Source organism: Panthera pardus, unplaced genomic scaffold (genome assembly GCF_024362965.1).
Source record: "Panthera pardus isolate Hobbes unplaced genomic scaffold, ASM2436296v1 HiC_scaffold_4, whole genome shotgun sequence".
NCBI lineage: Eukaryota > Metazoa > Chordata > Mammalia > Carnivora > Felidae > Panthera > Panthera pardus.
The window spans coordinates 12,259,531-12,278,164 of NW_026526969.1; the positions used below are offsets into that span (position 1 = coordinate 12,259,531).

At 60.4% G+C, this 18,634-nt stretch overlaps 1 protein-coding gene across 1 annotated transcript in view; it reads left to right on the plus strand.

Moving 5' to 3' along the window:
- TNRC18 (trinucleotide repeat containing 18) overlaps positions 1–18,634 on the plus strand; it is an 84,840-nt gene that overhangs the window by 11,201 nt on the left and 55,005 nt on the right. Inside the window, 3 exon segments of the mRNA XM_053894112.1 lie at positions 9,229–9,384; positions 11,480–11,605; positions 12,066–13,787. Coding sequence (XP_053750087.1) covers positions 9,229–9,384; positions 11,480–11,605; positions 12,066–13,787 — 2,004 coding nt within the window.

Below are 18,634 nucleotides of genomic sequence, written 5' to 3' on the forward strand. Positions count from 1 at the left end.
CTGAGCCGAAATCAAGAGTTGGACACTTCACCCACTGAGCCACCCACGTGCCCCATATGGATATTTTTTATTGGGGTTTAAGATGCACGGAGAAATTGGCATAGATCATAGACGTACAGTTGTATTCTTTTTTTCACAAACTGAACCCACTGCGTAACGGTCCCCCTGCTCTCTTCCCCCTCCCAAGAGGTGACCTTCTCAAACCGCCCGAGATTGGAGTCGCTTGAGTCGCCTGTCCGCGCAGGTAGTACAAGGAAGCCTTTTGGGTGAGGTGGTGAGATTCACCACGGCCCCGGGCTGGGTGGTGGTAGTTTCTCCTCGCTGGAGATGTTCGTGGTGCGGCCACGTCACGATTTGTTTATCCGGCTGTTGATGTACATTTGGGTCGTTTTCCGATTTTGACTACTATCGTGGTTAGACTCTGCGCGCGGAAGGCAGAGAAATGCCGACTTGCTGTGCGCGTTTCCGCACCTTGCCCTCGGATGTATACCTGCGAGGGCACGGCTGGGTCACAAAGGTTGGCAGACTGTGCCCAACCGGTCTCGAGAGTGCTTGTACCAATTTACGCTTCCAGCCGCGTATTAATATTTAATCCTGTCCATCTGTCCTTGTGGTGACATCAGCCCCTCTGGTGGGCCCGCATGTGGTGGTTTAAATTCACCTTCCCTCCCTGGTTTTAGAGGCTGAGTACCGGGGCGCCTGGCTGGCTCAGACGGAGGAGTGTGCAACTCTTCATCTCAGGGTTGTGAGTTCGAGCCCCACGTTGGGTGTAGAGAATACTTTAAAAAAAAAAAAAAGCTTAAAAAAAAAGAAAAGAGAATGAGTGCCTTGTTAATCAGTTTACTGGCCATTTGGATATCTTATCTGTGACCCTCCCGGGTGCCCATTTCTACCTTCTCTTGTCTGACTTTCTCTCATTGAATTGCAGGAGTTCTTTATATATTCCGGATACAGACCCTTCCCTGGTGACGTAGGGCACAGAACTTTTTCCATGCGGTAGCTTCCCTTTTCTCCCTCCTAATGGTGTCCTGGGATGAATGGACATTTCTCATTGGAACGTAATCTCCAGTACATCATTCTTATCTCTTTGGTTCGTGCCGTTTATAAAATGGGCTTTGAGAAACCTTTGTTTGCCCTCGGGCTGTGAAGGTATTTTTTCGGCATGTTCTTCTAGAAGCTTTCCTGTTTTGCCTTTCACGTGTAGATCCACAGTCCAGCTGGAATTGATTTTTATGTGCAGTGTGGACCCAGGGGGTCAAGACTCCGGGCTTTTCCCGCGTGGCTCTCCAAAGCTGATGGGCAGTGTTTCCTGAGATCTTTTCTCTGCTGCGTGTGCGGGGCCGTCTGAGGACTGACCTGTCCCAGGTCCGTGCCTGTGCCCACGTGCCGGTGCTGTCCCAGCTTCGGCACCGTGGGCACACGCGCTTGGGGATTTGCTAGCAAAGAGCTCCCGCGTCGTTCTTCGTCTTCACGGGTGCCTTGGCGCGTTCTCGACCCTTTGTGTTTCGGTGTAACTGTTTTTTCTTTATAATCTGGTGAAGTGCATGCAAATTTACCGTTTTAACTGCTTTTAGGAGTCCGGTTCTGTGACATTCACACCGCTCTGTAGCCATCGCCGCCCTCCGTCCCCAGAACATTTCCACCATCCCAAATCGGAACCTTGTCCCCATTAAACAACAATTCCCTGTTCCCTGCCCCTCCCCCCGTAGCCCCTGCCACCCACCCTTCCACTTTCTGTCTCTATGAACTTGGCTCCTCCAGGGACCTTCCTAAAAGAGGGATCCTACTTTGATCTCTGCATTTGTCTTTCTGTGTCTGGGCTGATCTCCCTGAACATAATGTCCTCAAGATTCATCCATGTTGGAGCACATGTCAGAGTTTCCTTTTTTTTTTTTTTTTTTAAATAAACTATTTATTTGTTTGTTTATTTTGAGAGAGAGAGAGAGAGAGAGAGAGAGAGAACACGAGCAGGGGGCCAACACAGAGCCCGATGCCGGGCTTGAACTCATGAACCGTGAGATCGTGCCCCGAGCCGAAATCCAAGAGTCGGACGCTTAACTGGCTGAGCCACCACCCAGGGGCCCCTCCTTTCCTTTTAAGGCTGAATCATGTTCCATTTTATGGACGGACCGAGTTCTGGGCTCCTACCTTCGGCTGGGGGGAATAATTGCAAATGATGCCACTGTGAATACGGGTGTGCAGATACCTCCTCGGGAGTCTGCTTCCTGTTTGGGGGTAACATTTAGAGACTGAACACGCACACACAGCTGCCAGGATTCGGATTGGGATCGCATTGAATCTCTGGCTCAGTCTGACCAAAGTGAGCATCCTAGGAGGTACATCTGGTGATTTCCTTGGGAGGGACCCCCAAAGTGGGTCTGCATGCCTTTTCCAGGCCTTGAAGGGTTCTGCTGATTTGCTTTCTGAAAGCTGGGGATGGGCTGGCTCTCTACTCACCCTCCCTGGGTGGCTTCCCACCCCGCCTCCGCCCTCCCCGCAGCCAAACCCCAAATGTGCTGGTTGGAAAGACGAAAATGGCGTCATCCCCTTTTGATACTTTGTAAATCCTAACGAGAAATTTCTTACTGGATTCAGCCATTTGCTGTTGTCGGTGATTTGCTTGGGATTCTTACTGAATGATCAGACTCTTTTTTATACGGCGAGGGCATTAACCCGCTCTCTGGCTTAGCTATTACAGAGGTCTGTGCGTCTCGGGATCAGTGGGAGTGAAGGTCATTTTATCTGGAGGGTCCTCACCCTATTTTCAGCTGCTGTCATAGAAACGCCTGAGTCACATGTCGGTGCTCTGGGCTGGAATGAGCTCTTTTCTGGGTGATAACCCTGATTTGATCATGCTGATGAGATGCTCTGATAGCCTTTGGTGACACTTTAAGGGATACAGCTCCTTTCTGAGGCCGGAACGTTTTAAATAGAAAGGGACGATAGATTTGTTCTGTTTTGGTTAGGGGGAGGCTTTGCTGGGAGTGAAACCAGGCAAATAGGGTCTAGCGTCTGGGTGGTGTGGCGGAGTGGAAAAGTGTAGAATTTGGAGTCAGAGCCTCAATTTCCTCATCTGCAGAAGAGTTAAGAATCCTCCCCTCCCAGGGTTGAGGGGGGTGGGGAGACAGAATGAAGCAAAGCCTCTTGAACACCGAATGCTGGCTGTGAAACAGGGTCTCAGGAAAGGCTCTGGCTGATCATAACCTCGCCCATCCCTCTCCTCCATAATTGAGCTCCTTCTGTGTGCAGCGTAGGGGGCACTTGGGGTGGAACAAACCCACACTGTAACGTAAGGGTCTGCGGACCCTAGCCAAATTAGGTGTACCTCCGGTTTTTTGTAAATAAAGTTTTATTGGCACAGAGCCCAACAGTTTATGTGTTGTCTGTGGCTGCTTTCCCTGCAGCAGGCAAGATAGGCCCTCAGTGCCTAAATGATTTATTATCTGGCCCTTTCAAGAAAAAGCTTGCCGACTCCTGTTCCAGTGGGTGGAGAGGGACAATAAACAAGGAGCTACAATAAAGAAGGAACTAATGTGTGCTTGGTATGATAAATGGTGATAAGCGCTATGGAGAAAAATAGTGCAGGAAAGGGTGTAGGGTGGGGTGGGTCGCAGTCCAAAATAGCGTGGTTAGCAAAATAAATAAAATAGCATGGTTAGGGAAGGCCGTATTCATCAAGCGTCACTTGGGGTATCAGAGAAGGGAGCGAGGTCTATACAGATGGGAGTTTCCAGACCATTTGGCGTATCTGGAGGGAGGAAGGGATTCCAGGCTGAGGTGCAAAGGCCCTGGGGTGCAGCCTGTGAGGCTGTGCTGTTCCATGTTCCAGCCCAGCCCGTTTGGAGTGATAAAATCCTTCATCGTTTACCAAACCTTTGTACCCACCGTGATCTCGCCAAGTACCCCTCCCTGCTCCCACCAGAGCAGGACTAGAAGGGTCCCCAGTGACTTCCATCTGTTACAGAGGCAGGATTCCCCTGGCCAGCTGAGGTGGCCTGTTACTCTGGCCGGGGGATGGGGGGTGTCTGGCAGCAGATGGGCATAGCATAGCACATTACAGAGTGTATCTGGATGGGCTTAGTCCCCAACTCCTGACACACACTAGGCCTACATAAGCATTGAGGGAGGGAGGGAAGGAAGAAAGGAGGGATGGATGGATGGACAGACGGAAGGACGGACCTTATCTGGATTCAGGTGCTGCCTTCTGGTGACCTTGGCCAGCCTCAGAGTAGGCAAACCTCGGAAGCGCTTCCTGTGTTCCAGGTGTGGGTGAGGGGGGTGGTGACGGCTGAAAACAGGCTGGCCGGTGTCCCCAAATCCATAGCTCACTGCCGCGATCCTGGGGTGCTTGTCCATGGCTGGCAGTGTGTGGAGTGGGAGGGGCTGGGATGGTGGTGGTCCCAGCTTGGGGAAGGCCTGTTAACTCAGTGCGTGAGGGGGCACAGAGGGGGGAGCTAAGGCCGACCTTACCCAGCTCTCTGCTGCTTATGCTCCTGGAGGGACCCTGAATCTTTCCCCCGGAGAGCTGGGCCTCAGTGCCTCCTTCCTCGGCCCCCCTGGGGCATCCTTGCCCTCTCCCTGGGCACTGAGGACCAGAGAAGGAGAAGACCACTTTCCAAGCACCTCCTAGGGTGGCGGTGGGGGAGGGGGCTGGGGGAGGGACTTCCTTCACTTTCCCTCACTTTCCCTCTCTCAGGGCCCAGGACTGGACTAGAGGCAGGGGTCCGCCATGGTGGGCTTCCCAAGCTGAGGGCTTGGTGTGACAGTGTGTCTATAGCAGTGTCCCAGCAACTTGGTCCCCCCAGGCAAGCTCTGAGCCTCAGTTTCTTTGTAAAATGAGGAGAACCAAGTTCCTGCGCTCCCAGGCCTGTGGGAGGGTGAGTCAGGATGGGGAGCTGCCAGCCCAGGGACCGCCTGCCTTGCGCCGGGCATCAGGGCGCTCTGGGCAGAGAGGCTGGTCTACCAGCCAGCAGAGAGGAGAGCTTATCATTTGTTGTTGTTGTCGTCCAGTTCAAGGTGAAATTCATACAATGAATTTCAAATTAACCGTTCGGAAGTGTGTGATTCAGTAGCATTTAGTGCCTTCGTAGGGGGCCATCACTAGCACTCTGGTTGCAAAATTAAAGTTTTAAGGGAGGACAGAGGGAATTTGGGTAGAGGAAGTGGTCCCTTCCACACCCCGACTTTGAGCAGGTGCCCTGCTTCTCCGAGCCCCAGGGTTTGTACCGAAAAATCACGAGAATGACAGTCAAAATGGCAGCTGACCTCCCGTGGCACTTCACGAAAGCATCTTACACGTTATGTTTTACCATGTGACCACTTCACACAGCCTGGGGACACCGAGAAACTTGCCCAGAGTCACAGAGCAAGTGGGCCTTGGAGCCAGGGTCTTGTCTCTTTGTCGTCCCTGGGGACCCTTCTGTTACCTCCCTTCCTGGGGTGGAGGACGGGCTTGTCAGAGGTCTCGTCCCTGGCCCCAGTCTAGTTTCCAGCAAGGAGAGGCCCTCGCAGACTGAAGCTAAATTAAGTATAAATTAATTTAAAATTAAAACACGGTAAAAAACATTTTTTTTAATGTCCTTATTTATTTTTGAGACAGAGAGACCGAGCACGAGCGGGGGAGGGGCAGAGAGAGAGGGGGAGACACAGAATCGGAAGCAGGCTCCAGGCTCCGAGCGGTCAGCGCAGAGCCCGACGCGGGGCTCGAACTCAACAGACCGCGAGATCATGACCTGAGCTGAAATCAAGAGTTGCACGCTGAACTAAGCCACCCAGGTGCCCCTAGACTCATGAAAATTTCAGAAAATTAAAGATGTGTTAACTCAGCACCGATACAGAGCATGTGTCCAACGCTGTTGGTTACGGGGCCGTAAGTGTCATTTATTCACCTGGCCTGCTGGGAACGGCGAGCGGGGCAGCGGGAACACTCTCCTATGGGTGACTGCCCCGCAGGGCTGCAGAGCCGATTGCTGGGCTCTGGGGTCAGCCCCAGCTCCGCGCCCTGCCCAGCGCCCTGTGACTTGCCATCGTTGCTTGTCCTCGTGCCGGCGAGAAGAGTCCACAAATGACCACGTGTGAACCTGAAGTGGTTTCAGCATGAGTGGTGCCAGGTGGCCCAGCCTGTTTGTTTAGCGTTCGCCGTTATTATTCTGGATGACGGTAATTTGTTGTGGTTACACGTGTGTTTTAGGTCATTGGTGTTGGCTTCCAAGGCGGCCAGTGAGCAGGCGGCACCTCTTGCCACCAGGGGGCGGCCTGGGACCAGGGTGGGGGCCGGGCCTCGAGCTCAGCCTGCGGTGGGTGGCAGGGAGAGCCCCTCCCACCTCGGGCCCTGCGGGACGATGTCCAGCAAAGTCTAGGGAGAGACCATTGGGCTCTGGCCTGACTGTCGCTGTCCCCCGGAGCCCTGAGACCCACATCTGGGGAGCTAGGAAGCCATCACCGGGTCCCCAGGGGCGGGTGTGAGGAGCAGGGGTGTGTACCTAGACTTTGAGAGGAGCACCAGGGATGTTGGGGCATGGGCCGGGGCCTCGGACGGCAGCCTGGAGGCTCTGGCGGTGTGGGGTGGGGGTCAGCTGCCTGTCCTCCACGCCAGGGAGACCGGGCAGGATGGCCTGGCACGGTGCCTGGTGGGTGTCCTCAGGGGTCAGGGGCCGCCCCTCCCCCTAGTATCTGCGCTGCCCAAGGGAGCACTACCCTGTCTCCTAATCCTGACGCGTGTCTATCTGCCTTTGCCATCGGAGGATTAGAAATGGCGCTCGTGTAGCCAGTCCACGAGTTGACGCCTGCTGTATGCCTGGTCCCGGGTGGCAGGAAGTGAGGCTGGCGGTTCTCGCCTGCAGGGAGGGGACCTGCTTGCGGGGAGGGATCCGCATTACCAAGTGTCTTTGGCAGGGGCTTGGAGGGGCTTCGGTGAGGCGCCGGGAAGGCCCCACCTAAGGGGGAAACGGGCCGGGTCTGGGGGGGTCGACAAGGACACCTGGGGGCGGAACGGAGGCAGCCACCGGCATTCGGAAGTGTGTTTGGTTTGCATCCGAGATCCATCGCTCGGCGGCTTCGGGAGGATAGTTCGGGGAGAGCACGGCGAGGGAGGGGGGGGGCAGGGTATATGTGCAAATGAACGCCACTGTCGTGCGTAACCGTCCTTGTGACTGGCGGTGGGGTGGCGACGGTGTGCCCGTTCCACAGCGTCGCACAGCTCTGGTCTGGGAGGGGCACACGTTGGCCCGCGTGGTCTTGCCAGGGCACCAGAATTCCCGCCGGGCCCGGGGAAGGGAGTTTGGGCGCCGTTGAGCCCCTGTGGCGGGCGGGAGCCGTTGGTGGCATCCGGGCACCAACGCCCCACCGGGCCTTGGGTGCTGCTGGGCGGGTTTCACAAGCCTGGGCAGGGGCAGGCCCGGGCCACCGGGCTTCCGCGAGGCCCGAGGCAGGAAGAGCTGGTGGCTGATGTAAGCCCTTGCGCAAACCTCTGGCTGCTGGCTTCCGGAGCCTTCTACCCGCCTGCCTGCCAAGGAGGAAGCCTGGGGCCTGGCGGGGCCCAGAGGCCCTGCTGCCCGGGCTCGGGCCACATGGGTGTCCTGACCGGCCGCCATGGCCCTGGGTCCCGAAGGCTTGGCGCTGGAGTCCGGTGAGGGGGCTGGGTGAGGCCGGGCTGGAGGACGGGGACTCCGCAGACACGGGGTCCGGTGATGGCACATGTGGCCAGAAGGTGTCCTCCTGCTGTTTCCCTGCATGTACCCCCAAAGGGACCGGGTGGACTTGGTGGCATCCTGTGCCCCCGGGAGGTAGTAAGCGAGCGCCTGTCGTGTACAGACTGCATACGGCACTGCTGGGGACCCTGAGGTGGGACGGGGCTCTGGGAGCCCCCCCCCTCCCCCGTGGGCTGGGGCCGCCGATGGTGTCTCGTCTGGGTCATTGCAGACAGTGCCCGCCTCACAGGGATGTGGGGAGGTTACCCGAGGGGGCACACGGGCAGCCCTTAGCTCGGGCTGGCCAGAGCTGGCTCCTGCTGGCTGCTCGGACATCCCCGCCATGCTCGGTTCTGTGTGCAGGCCTCCGCCCCTCCTCCTGGGGGCGTTGGGGGGAGGATTCAGTCCCCAGACTGGTGCTCGTCAGTGACTGGGCGAGGCTGCCGTTTGTTGTTACTATTCTCCTGCGGTGCGTGCTTTCCTCTTCACTGTGGTTCTTAAGGGAGGCGTTAGTATTCCCATTTTGCTGATGAGCGACCTGAGGCCAGGGAAGGGCAGCCCCCCGCCCAAGTCTCCCAGGCCTCCCCCTGGCCTGTGACCCGGAGGCCCGCCGGGATCTTCCCCTGAAGGGTGGGGTGTATGGATCCTGAGGGCCAGCGCCCCTGGCCGGCGGCAGCGAGGGGGCATCCCTTCTGGGGTGGGCCTGGCCAGGTGAGGCGTGGCTGGGGTAGGCGACGTCCAGCCAGGCCCCGGCACGCCACTCTACCGAGTAGCAGTTGGCCACCACACCCCCATCCGAGGGACCTTGGGTGGGATGCTCTGCTCTCTGGAAGGATGGCCCATTGCTCTCGGTCTTTCGCTGCTTCCTCTCGCGAATCCGCTGTAGTTGTGGGGTGCTTGCGGGGTGTGTATTCCGGGTCAGGGCTCCCTGGCTGTGCGACCGGGCACTGCCCACCTCCGAACAGCAGCTTCCTGGTGCCTCAAATGGGCACGTGGTTCTTCCGGCACCGGGCTGGCCGATGCTGGCCGAGAACGCCTCAGGTCTGACCAGGGCCGCCTTGGGGTCGCTCTCCGACTCGTGGGGTCCCCCCTGATCCAGGAGCTCAACGTGAGCAGGGGTTTAGGCCACGGGCCCCCCCACCCCCTACCCCCTCGCTCTGTGGCCTCGGGAGGTCCCTGTCCCCCGCCGCACCTCAGCTCTCATCTGCAGGTGGGGAGACCGTCCCGCTTGGGTCTGGGGTTGGGAGAGCCCTCTTGCTAATTGCCGGGTGCCCCGGAGGTGAGGGTCTCTGGTGGCGGGCGTCCTTCTGGCTGCTCCTCTGGGGCCACACTTGCAGCCTTTTCAAGTCCCGGGGGATCTGGTCGAGGTGACCAGACCCATCCTGAGCCGGAGGGTCAGGGGTGGGGCGGAAAGGCTTCTCTGGTGTCCCTGCCAGTGGTAGCTCCAAGAAGTGGGGGAGACATGGGGATTCTGGGGTGCTGGGCCGGGCAGTGGGGGCCTGGTGGGTGCCTGACAGTCCCCCCCCCCTTCTCTCTGCAGGCGAGGCCTTCTTGGGCAGCTTTGTGGCCAGCGGGATGGGGCCCTCAGCCTCGTCCCATGGGAGCCCCGTGCCCCTGCCCTCTGACCTCTCCTTCCGCTCCCCTACCCCCAGCAACCTGCCTATGGTGCAGCTGTGGGCCGCTCATGCCCATGAAGGTAAGGAGTGTGCCAGGTGGGCGGGGCTGAGGGCTGTGGGCCACTGTCCTTGGCACCTCTCCATCCTGCCCACTCCCTTCCACCTCCGGGCCTCTCTCTTGCCGTGGCTGGGGGGTGGGGGGACAAGGCCTGGTCATCCAGCTGCCCTGCTGTTCCTCAGATACTCAGTGCTTCCTCTGGTCTCTGTCACGGGGCCTTTGCACAAGCTGTTCCCACCGCTGTGGGCCCTCACCCACTGTTCATCCCTTAGGGCTCAGCTACCCGCATCCCCACCCCCCTGCCCTGGCCCACCTCTCACCTGAAGGACAGGTTTATCTGTGTGTTTATTTGTGAGACATCCGTTTTCCCGCCAGAGTGAGCTCTGAGGGCAGGGCCTAGTTCTGGTCACCGCGGTCTCCCTGGGGACCCTCGATAAGCAGTGTTGGGAGCAGTGGGACCAGGGTCATCGGGTCCTCCTGTTGCAGTTCTGCAGTGAGGGCCACGGTCCCCTCTGTCGGGGAAGGGATGGGCCTGAGGGACCCTGAGCTCTTCCCCCCCCTCTGGCGGAGTTTGGATGCTGGGTCCTGGGAGCGTCCACTGAAGACCCGAGGGCTTTCTGGGGTCTTTCGCAGCGCACTGTCTCCCCACTTTCTCCTCGGTGCCAGGGGCTCACCAGGAGGGGGTGGTCCTGCCTCTCTAGGCCTGGGAAGGTGGGCAGTCTTTTGGGGCTGCGGTCCCACCTGAGCCTCCCTCTTCACTCAGCCAGGGTGGGGCTGGAGGGACCCGAAGAGCTAAGACTGTGCCTCTGGTGCCTGCGTGCCACCAGCCTGCTCCTCTGCCCCTCCCGACTCCCTTTTCTTCCGTGTCACAAGTGCCACGCAGTAACGCATATGCAGTAACGGTTCCAAGCACGTAGGGTGCTTATTACTATGTGCGTTGCGTTGCACTCATCTTATGCGCCCAGCAAGCTGTGAGGTAAGGACCGCCGGGTCCACTCTACAGCCGAGAAAGCAGAGGGATCCGATGCGATGTTTCAGTGCTTGAAAGAGATCACGTGTATCAGGTGCTCTTGATTTTTCTGGGGTTGTGGTTAATATCTTTAGCAGGTGGTGCCGTGGGAGAAACGTGGGCCCGGTGTGGCCAGGGACAGGGCCTGCATCTCTGGCCTCGGAGGGAACAACTGGGGGCACGTGAGACCCGAGACCCGAGTCTCAGGTGTCTCCGAGTGGCCTTTGGTCCCGTAGGACCCCCAGCCCAGGCAGAGCATCAGGACCCTCCCCCGGTGCTCGGCAACCTGCCTGCTCGCCAGTTGGCCTGGCTTTCTGGGCCCTGCTCAGGGGCTCTTGGGCCTCCGTTGCGTGCTCTCTTAGATGTTTCCTTTCTTTTCTCTGTGGCTACCCTCTCCTGTCTTCTCTGTCCCACAAAGCCCCCATTCTGGGCATCCCTGGTGGGAAGACCTCACCGGAAGGATCCTCCCCAGGAGGAATTCTTTCCCGGCGGCACCTTCCTGGGAGACCTGACAGTTGGAGATGCTGGGCAGGCTTGAGTTCAGAGGTGATCGACCTGCTCTGGGTCACACAGCAGAAGGGACTCATTAAATCAGTAAACCACCCGACGTGGTCTGTGTGGGGCTGAGGTTAACTGTCCCAGTGACCTCCGTTCACAGTCGGGCTCCTCTGCTGTGTGACTTTGGGCCAGTGGTCCTCCCTGAGCCTGTTTTCTCATCTGTAAAGTGAGGATGTTAAGAGTATCCGCCTCGCAGAGTTTTGTGCTGCTGAAGTTTAAATGAGAATAACAAAGGCAAGACAGTTGGCAGCGCTTGGCCTGTGATTAGAGCCCCCATCATCATCATCATCATCATCATCATCTGCTGCTTAGTTGGAGCCATTCGGATCCTCTTCCGGTGGGGATTTGAGGGCTCGAGCGGCTAGGGGCTGGCTGGGCCTAGAGGGAGGCAAGCCTGCTCTACGGAGCTGGTCGTAGATCTCAGGGCTCCCGGAACCAGGGGCTCCCTCCACGGCTAAAAGATTTTATTTTCAAGAAAAAGAGCGGGATGGAAGGAAGTTCCTGTTGGGAGGCCATGCCTTGGGCCAATCCGACTTTTTCTCTCTTCCAGGCTTCTCCCATCTGCCCAGCGGGCTGTACCCATCCTACCTCCACCTGAACCACCTGGAGCCCCCCAGCAGCGGGAGCCCCCTCCTCAGCCAGCTGGGCCAGCCCAGCATTTTCGATACCCAGAAAGGTATCGGGGTGGGAGTGGGAGATGGGTTGGAGGGTACCTTCTGAGGGGCTTCTCTGGGGGTCCCCACCACTACCCAGTATGCCAGGCAGCACCCCCTCTGTTTTCCAAGACCTCTGCTCCTGAGGGCCTCCCCAGCCCCTCCCCCCCCCCCCAGCCTTCTGGTGCCTTCTAGTTGTGCTGTACTCGCCTGACCCTCTCTCTGTAGGCTCGAAAGACAACCCTGGCCTCTACCCCTTTCCCAGATGAGGAAACTGAGGCCCAGAGAGGTTAGTCAGTGGCCGAGGCGAGATTATGACCTCCAGACCCTCCATTTCTGGAGCCTGCCCTCCAAGGGCTGCGTTGTGCAGGACCGTCCTTCCTAACCCTGGGGTTGCAGGGCGCCCCTGAGGGGCCCTCGGCTTCTGCGTCGGCGGGGTGAGGGGGCACTCGCTCACGCCTGCACTCTCTCTCTTCTCCGTAGACGGCTTCTACCTGCCCGCCCCAGGGGCTCCGGGCGCCCTGCACTCTCACGCGCCCTCCTCCAGGACCCCGGGCGGCCACTCCTCCAGCGCCCCGGCCAAAGGCTCTTCGCGGGAAGGTGCGGCCAAGGAGCGGGCGGGCCGCGGGGAGCCGCCCCCGCTGTTCGGCAAGAAGGACCCGAGGGCCCGCGAGGAGGCTGCGGGGCCACGCGGCGTGGTGGACCTGACCCAGGAGGCGCGGGCGGAGGGCCGCCAGGACCGCGGGCCCCCGCGCCTCGCCGAGCGCCTGTCGCCCTTCCTGGCCGAACTGGGGCCGCCGCGCGCGCCGGGCGCCGCCGCCGAGTGCAAGGGCAAGAACCCACCCCCGCCGCCGGCGCTGAGCCTCTGCAACGGCGCGGGCGACGCGGGGCTCCCCGCGCTGGTGGCCAAGGAGGCGGCGCGCCAGGACGAGAGCGCGCGGCTGCGGCGCGCAGAGGCCCTGCTGCCCGGGCCCTGCCCCTGCCCGTCGCCCCTCCCGCCGCCGCCGCCGCCGCCCAAGGGCCCGCCCCCGCCCCCCGCCGCCCCGGCCGGGGCCTTCGCCGCGCCGCAGCCGGCGCCCGCCGGCGTCTACACCATCTTCCCCGCGGCAGCCGCGGCGGCCGCGGCCGCGGCGGCGGCGCGCGAGTCGGGCCGCGAGCACCGCGTGGTGGCGCCCACCTTCGTGCCTTCCGTGGAGGCCTTCGACGAGCGCCCGGGGCCCATCCAGATCGCATCGCAGGCGCGCGACGCCCGGGCCCGGGAGCGCGAGGCGGGCAGGCCCGGCGTCCTGCAGGCGCCGCCCGGGTCTCCACGGCCGCCCCCCGACCGGCCCGAAGCGCTGCGCGAGAAGAACTCGGTCATCCGCTCGCTCAAGCGGCCGCCGCCCGCCGAAGCCCCGCCGACGCGGGCCGCGCGCGCCTCCCCGGACGCGCGGGCTTACCTCCCCGCCAAGGAGCTGCTCAAGCCCGAGGCCGAGCCGCGGGCCTGCGAGCGCGCGTCCCGCGGGCCGGCCGCCGCCCCCCAGCAGGCGGCCAAGCTCTTCGGCCTGGAGCCGGCGCGGCCGCCCCCGCCCGCCGGCCCTGAGCCCAAGTGGAAGCCTTTCGAGCTGGGCAACTTCGCCACCACGCAGATGGCCGTGCTGGCCGCGCAGCATCATCACGCCAGCCGCGCCGAGGAGGAGGCGGCGGCCGCCTCCAAGAAGGCCTACCTGGACCCCGGGGGCGCGCTGCCCCGCGCGGCGGCCGCCTGCGCCCGGCCGGGCACCGACGTGCACGCCGCCGCCCACGGGCCCGGGGAGGCCTCGGCCATGCAGAGCCTCATCAAGTACAGCGGCAGCTTCGCGCGCGAGGCCGTGGCCGTGCGCCCCGGAGGCTGCGGCAAGAAGAGCCCCTTCGGAGGCCTGGGCACCATGAAACCCGAGCCTGCCCCCACCTCGACGGGCGCCCCGCGCGCCCAGGCCCGCCTGCCACACCCCGCGGGCCCTGCGGCCGGCGGAGGCCGGCAGCTGAAGCGGGACCCGGAGAGGCCCGAGAGCGCCAAGGCCTTCGGGCGCGAGGGCACTGGTGCCCAGGGGGAGGCAGAAGTGCGACACCCACCCGTGGGCATTGCGGTGGCCGTGGCCCGGCAGAAGGACAGTGGCGGCAGTGGCCGGCTGGGGCCTGGGCTAGCAGACCAGGAGCGCTCCCTGTCACTGAGCAACGTTAAAGGTGGGTCTTGTGTCCCACCTGTCACCTTCTCCCTGCCTTCCTGGTATTGTGTGACTGTGAGATCTTTGTATGATTAAAATTTTTTTAACGTTTATTAATGTTTGAGAGAGACGGAGCTAGAGTGGGGGAGGGGCAGAGAGAGGGAGACACAGAAGCTGAAGCAGGCTCTGGGTTCTGAGCTGTCAGCACAGAGCCCGACTCGGGGCTCGGACCCACGAACCGTGAGATCACGACCTGAGCCCAGGTCGGATGCTTAACCTACTGAGCCACTCAGGTGCGCCTCTTTGTATAATCTTTTAATGGCTTTTGTTACTGTGTCTAGAGCACACAGCATAGCTCAGCTGACAGTTCCTCATGGGCATTCTCGTTTTCCCTTCTCTGATGTGTTCGTGTTTAGAATGTTGCATTGAATATTTTTGTGCATTGCATTTTCCTGATATTTTGAGTCATTTCCTAAGATAGGTTCCTAGGAACAGGCCAGCTGGAGGCCTTCAATCCTAAGTCTTTGAGGGGGGTGACTGCCTTGCCTCGTTCATCATCCCAGTGCTTAGTGTGGGACCTGGTGCCAGAGTAGGTGTTTGATGAATGAATGAATGACCGAGTGCGATGGACAGAAACTGGGTCCTAGTGGTCTCATGGGACATTCGGTGCCTCAGTGCCTAAAAAATGCTTGCTGATTTCGGTAGGGAAGAACGGTCCGTTTCTTTCAATTATTGGTGAGGTTGAATATTTTCCCAGAACTTGGTTGATGGTGTTTTTTGTGTCCCTTGCATATCGTGCTGTTGGAATCCTTCATGGGATTGGGGAGGGTTGGTATTTGTGGCATTTTTATCAGAACTCTGGCCTTGGTCTGCCCATTGTTGAGCCAAGGACCCTTCGACAGTTGGGTACTAGGCCGCACCCTCTGCCTGGAGGGTGTTAAGTGTGTTGTGGTGTGGGGTTGTTGGACTGGGGTAAGGGCCCGGGAATCTGTCCCACTGGCCTTGCTCTCGTGACTTCTCAGTGGTCGACCTGGATTTTTTTCCCTGCGTCTCTGTCCCCAGTGTCCAGCCAGCTTCCCGTACGTTCCAGCTGTGAGCTTAGGCTTTGGCCACATTGTGGGCCCCTGTCTGTGGCACCCACGTGGCCCCCTTCCCTGCACCTCCCAGACTTTACCCCATAGGCCACCTGGGTGTCTTGGGTGTCTCACTCCTGGGTCCCTATCACTTCCTTTTTCTGGCCCACCTGTGCTGACTTCTGGGCTTTATTCTCCGTCCGTGGCCACTCTCCTGTCCCAGATGCCTCTAGACGGCTCAGCCCTGCTCTCCTGGATGCGCTGGATGAAGCCCGCAAGGCACGGGCCCCCCTGGGACTCCTGCCGGTCCTCGCCCCACCCGTTGGCATGCAGGCTAGCGGCCGGCCGAGGGTCTTTATCCGGCTTAGGTGACTCAGAGTGAGTGACGCTTCCTGGATGTTTGTTGAATGAGCCCGTGGTTCTTTGTGGGGCCTCCCTCGTCCCCTCTTCCCTGAGCCAGGAAGGCCCGTCCTCCAACCTGGGGAGCTGGCCCCAGGCCCTGCCTTATACTGGGATTGGAGGGGGAGTGGGCAGCAACCCTTGGCCAGGGGGTGGCTGGCTCGGTGCTGGACGGGTCCTCTTGCTGGGACAGAGGTTTGCCCCCAGGGACCCCCCGGCGAGGTCAGAGCTCTTTGGGTCCTTGCCCGAGAGGATGCTCACATGACACGGCATGGCACCCCTCTCGGGGGCTCCCAGTTCCCTGAGCTCGTGTCGGAGCCCAGAGTACCTGCTCATGCCCGAGGGCCCTGTGTCCATGGGGTCCTAGGAGAGCGAGAGAGAGAACGTGTGAGAGAAAACATACGTGTGTGAGAGAAGGTCTGTGAGGGAATGCACGCGCATGCGTGTGAGAGCACGTGTGTGTGACGCTGCGACAGAACGTGGGGGAGGAGGGAGGGCCTGGTGGGTTTGGGGTGAGATGTTCGGGGATTGGTCTGGAGCAGGCTTGGTCTGGTGCCGCCGCCCGTCGAAAAGTAGGCAGCGGGTTCTTCTCCTTAAAACCGTTCCCATAGGACGGGGTGGCTTTTCCCCAGTGCTGGGCGCCCTTGTGGGAGGGCAGGAGTGGGGGGCGCCCCCGGCCGAGTGGGTGGCCGTCAGCCCGGGTCTCCCGGTCTCGTCCCATCTTCCCTGTCGTCTCAGAGTTTCAGAGTGAGCCTTCTGCCTGTCGGTGGGTTCATGTCCCATCTGTCTGTCAGGTCCGTGACCTTGAACAAGAGGCCTGAGCCTTCTGGGCCCCAGTGTCCACATGTACCACCTGGCTGCCGGGCACATAGTAGGTGCTTCACGAACAGGCCTGCCTTTTCTTGGCTTGCATTTAGCGTGTTGGGGTCTGGGAGCTTCTGACAGTGCCTGTGAGTCCTAGATCCTCCCGGAGTAACGTCCCTGTGGGCCCTCAGGGGCCCTGAGATGGACCAAGGAGGGGCGTGACCTACGCCTGTGAGTCCCAGCGATCCGTGGCCTCTGCCCGGAAGCGCGGCACAGCCGTGGGAGAACTCAGTCATTAGGTAGAACCAGCCCAGGCTCTGGTACCCTCCCAGCTTCACCCCTGGGGAGAGTGGGTGAGGAGGCAAAGTGGCTTGGCCAGGGTCCCAGGGCTCGGGCTCGAAGAGGCAGACTGAGCTTGAACCCTCGGCCCAGGCCTGTGTCTCTTCCCTCTTCGTCTCGCCTGTTGGCATCAGCTCTGTGATGGAGTCACATTAGGGGTAGATCTGGGGGGAGGGGTCGTGAGGACGCGCCCGCATGGCTCCAGGCAGAGCTGGGGTCGCCTGACTGTAAGCCCCGGCGGTGGCCCAGACCCCGGAGCCGGTGGCAACCACATCTGCTGACAGGTTCACGGAGGCCAGGGCACCAGGCCTCGGTCCCAGCCTCAGCCCCGCTTGGAGAGGCTGTCACCGCATGGTTGTGGGCCCCGGGAGCAAGGCTGCCGTTTCCCTGGCACCCATCCCGTGCCCGCTCTCCGTGGGAAGCGCAGGAAGCCCACTGATCTGGAAGACCCGCTCAGACTCCGATCCCAGCCAGGAGGCCTCCTTGTCAGTCGGTGCCGTGACCTGGGCAGGTGGCTTTGTTGTCTTCTTGTGCCTCAGTTTCCTAACCTAGAGCGGGAAGACGGCTGGGGTTTACCTCCTGGGTTGATGACTCCTGAATGAGTGAATGCCTGGAGAAGATCCGGGGGCCTCCTGCGAGTAGAAGTGGCCTTGAGATGTGGGTTGTTTCCACAGCTCATGTCTGGAGGGCCGGGATGGGGTCTTGTGTCTCTGGGACATTGGAGGGGGCCCCGCACCTGCCCCGCACGTCTGTCTCGTGCAGGAGCTGGCCTCCCACCACCCTGGAACTCAGCACGGAGAGGTGATGGGCCGTCTGGTTTCCCTTCTCACTTTGAACAAAATCTGAACCACATTCCCTTCCACAGCCCACAAGGCCCTACAGTCTATACTCACCCCTTCTGTGGTCTCCCCCTCCTGCGCCCTTCTTTTTATTCTGTCTAGCCCCCATGGCCTCCCTGATGTTCTTTGGCAGACTTCTGTCTGAGGGCCTTTGCCCTTGCCTTTGCTTATCTCATTCTTCTTGGCTATCTTCTTGTGACTCTCTCGGTTCATTTATCCGTTAATTTGTTCTCTGCGTGTTTATCAAGTAGCTTCCCTTTGGCCAGGTATTGGGTAGGGAAGGAGGCACACAGGCGGGAGTGGGACTCCTTAAACCAGAGCAGTACATAATCTGATGGAGAAGACAGATGGCGAACAGCCAGCGAGCAGAACAGCAATCCGTCGTGATCAGTGCGGGGAGGGAGAGAAACGAGAGCTTGATGGAGAGGTGGTCAGGGAGGGCTTCGTGGGGGAGGTGGCATTTCAGCTAAACTCTGACAGGAAAGGCTGAATAGTCTAGGGGAAGGGCACTCTGGGTGTCGGGAACAGCGTGTGTGGCCCTGAGTGTGGTGAATACAGAGAGCCATGGTGACCGGGGCATGGTTCTGTGGGGCCGGGGTTCTGCAGGAGGGACAGGTGTGTACAGGGGTTAGAGGGGACAGGTTGAGGCCGAAGGAGAAGGGTGTAAGCTGCAGTCCGGCCAAGCCCGGGGTGAGGTAGTGGGGGGCACGTCACGCTTTTTCAGAGACCAGCCATGTTCGGACGGGGCTGTCTGGGGCTCTGACTCGAGTGACCTTGGGGGTGGTGGGTGCTCCAAGATGGGGGGGCCTGCAGACGGGTTTGTGGTGGGAGACAGGGCCCAGGATGGGAAGCCACTGACACCCTGAGTGGTGACAGGGCAACAGACATCGGACAAGGGGGCTCGGGGCTAGGTGACCCTCTAGGCACTTGTCCCTTTTGGGGACTCCAGGAGTCACTGCTAAGTCCTGTTCCTGAATGCAGGGTGGGTCGCTGGGCAGGAGGGCCCTTGGGGTTTCTATGGGCTTGGGAGGCCATCTCCGCCTGGAGAAGGGAGCTGGGGCACATGCTCTAATTTCCCAGCCCGGCCCTGGGACTCTGGGGGGGTCCTCCACATCTTGGCCTTGTCTGAAGCCTGGGCTGCCCTTCCGGACCTGACCACCCCGGGGGATTCCCTAAAGGGACCCTCTACTCCGTCATGTAGCAGGTGGGTGGTCTCAGGATCCCTGTGGTTACAGGAACCACACTGACACTCCCCCCAGGCTGGCCGTGGCACTGCTCTCCCACTGAGGGCCCCTCCCCTGCTTGCCACGGGCCGGGCGGGGTGAGACCACAGCAACTCTGAGCTGGTGTAAGTGAAGTTGGCTCAGCGACTTTGCCGACTGCAGCCCGCGCGGATAGTCGACGTAGCAGGG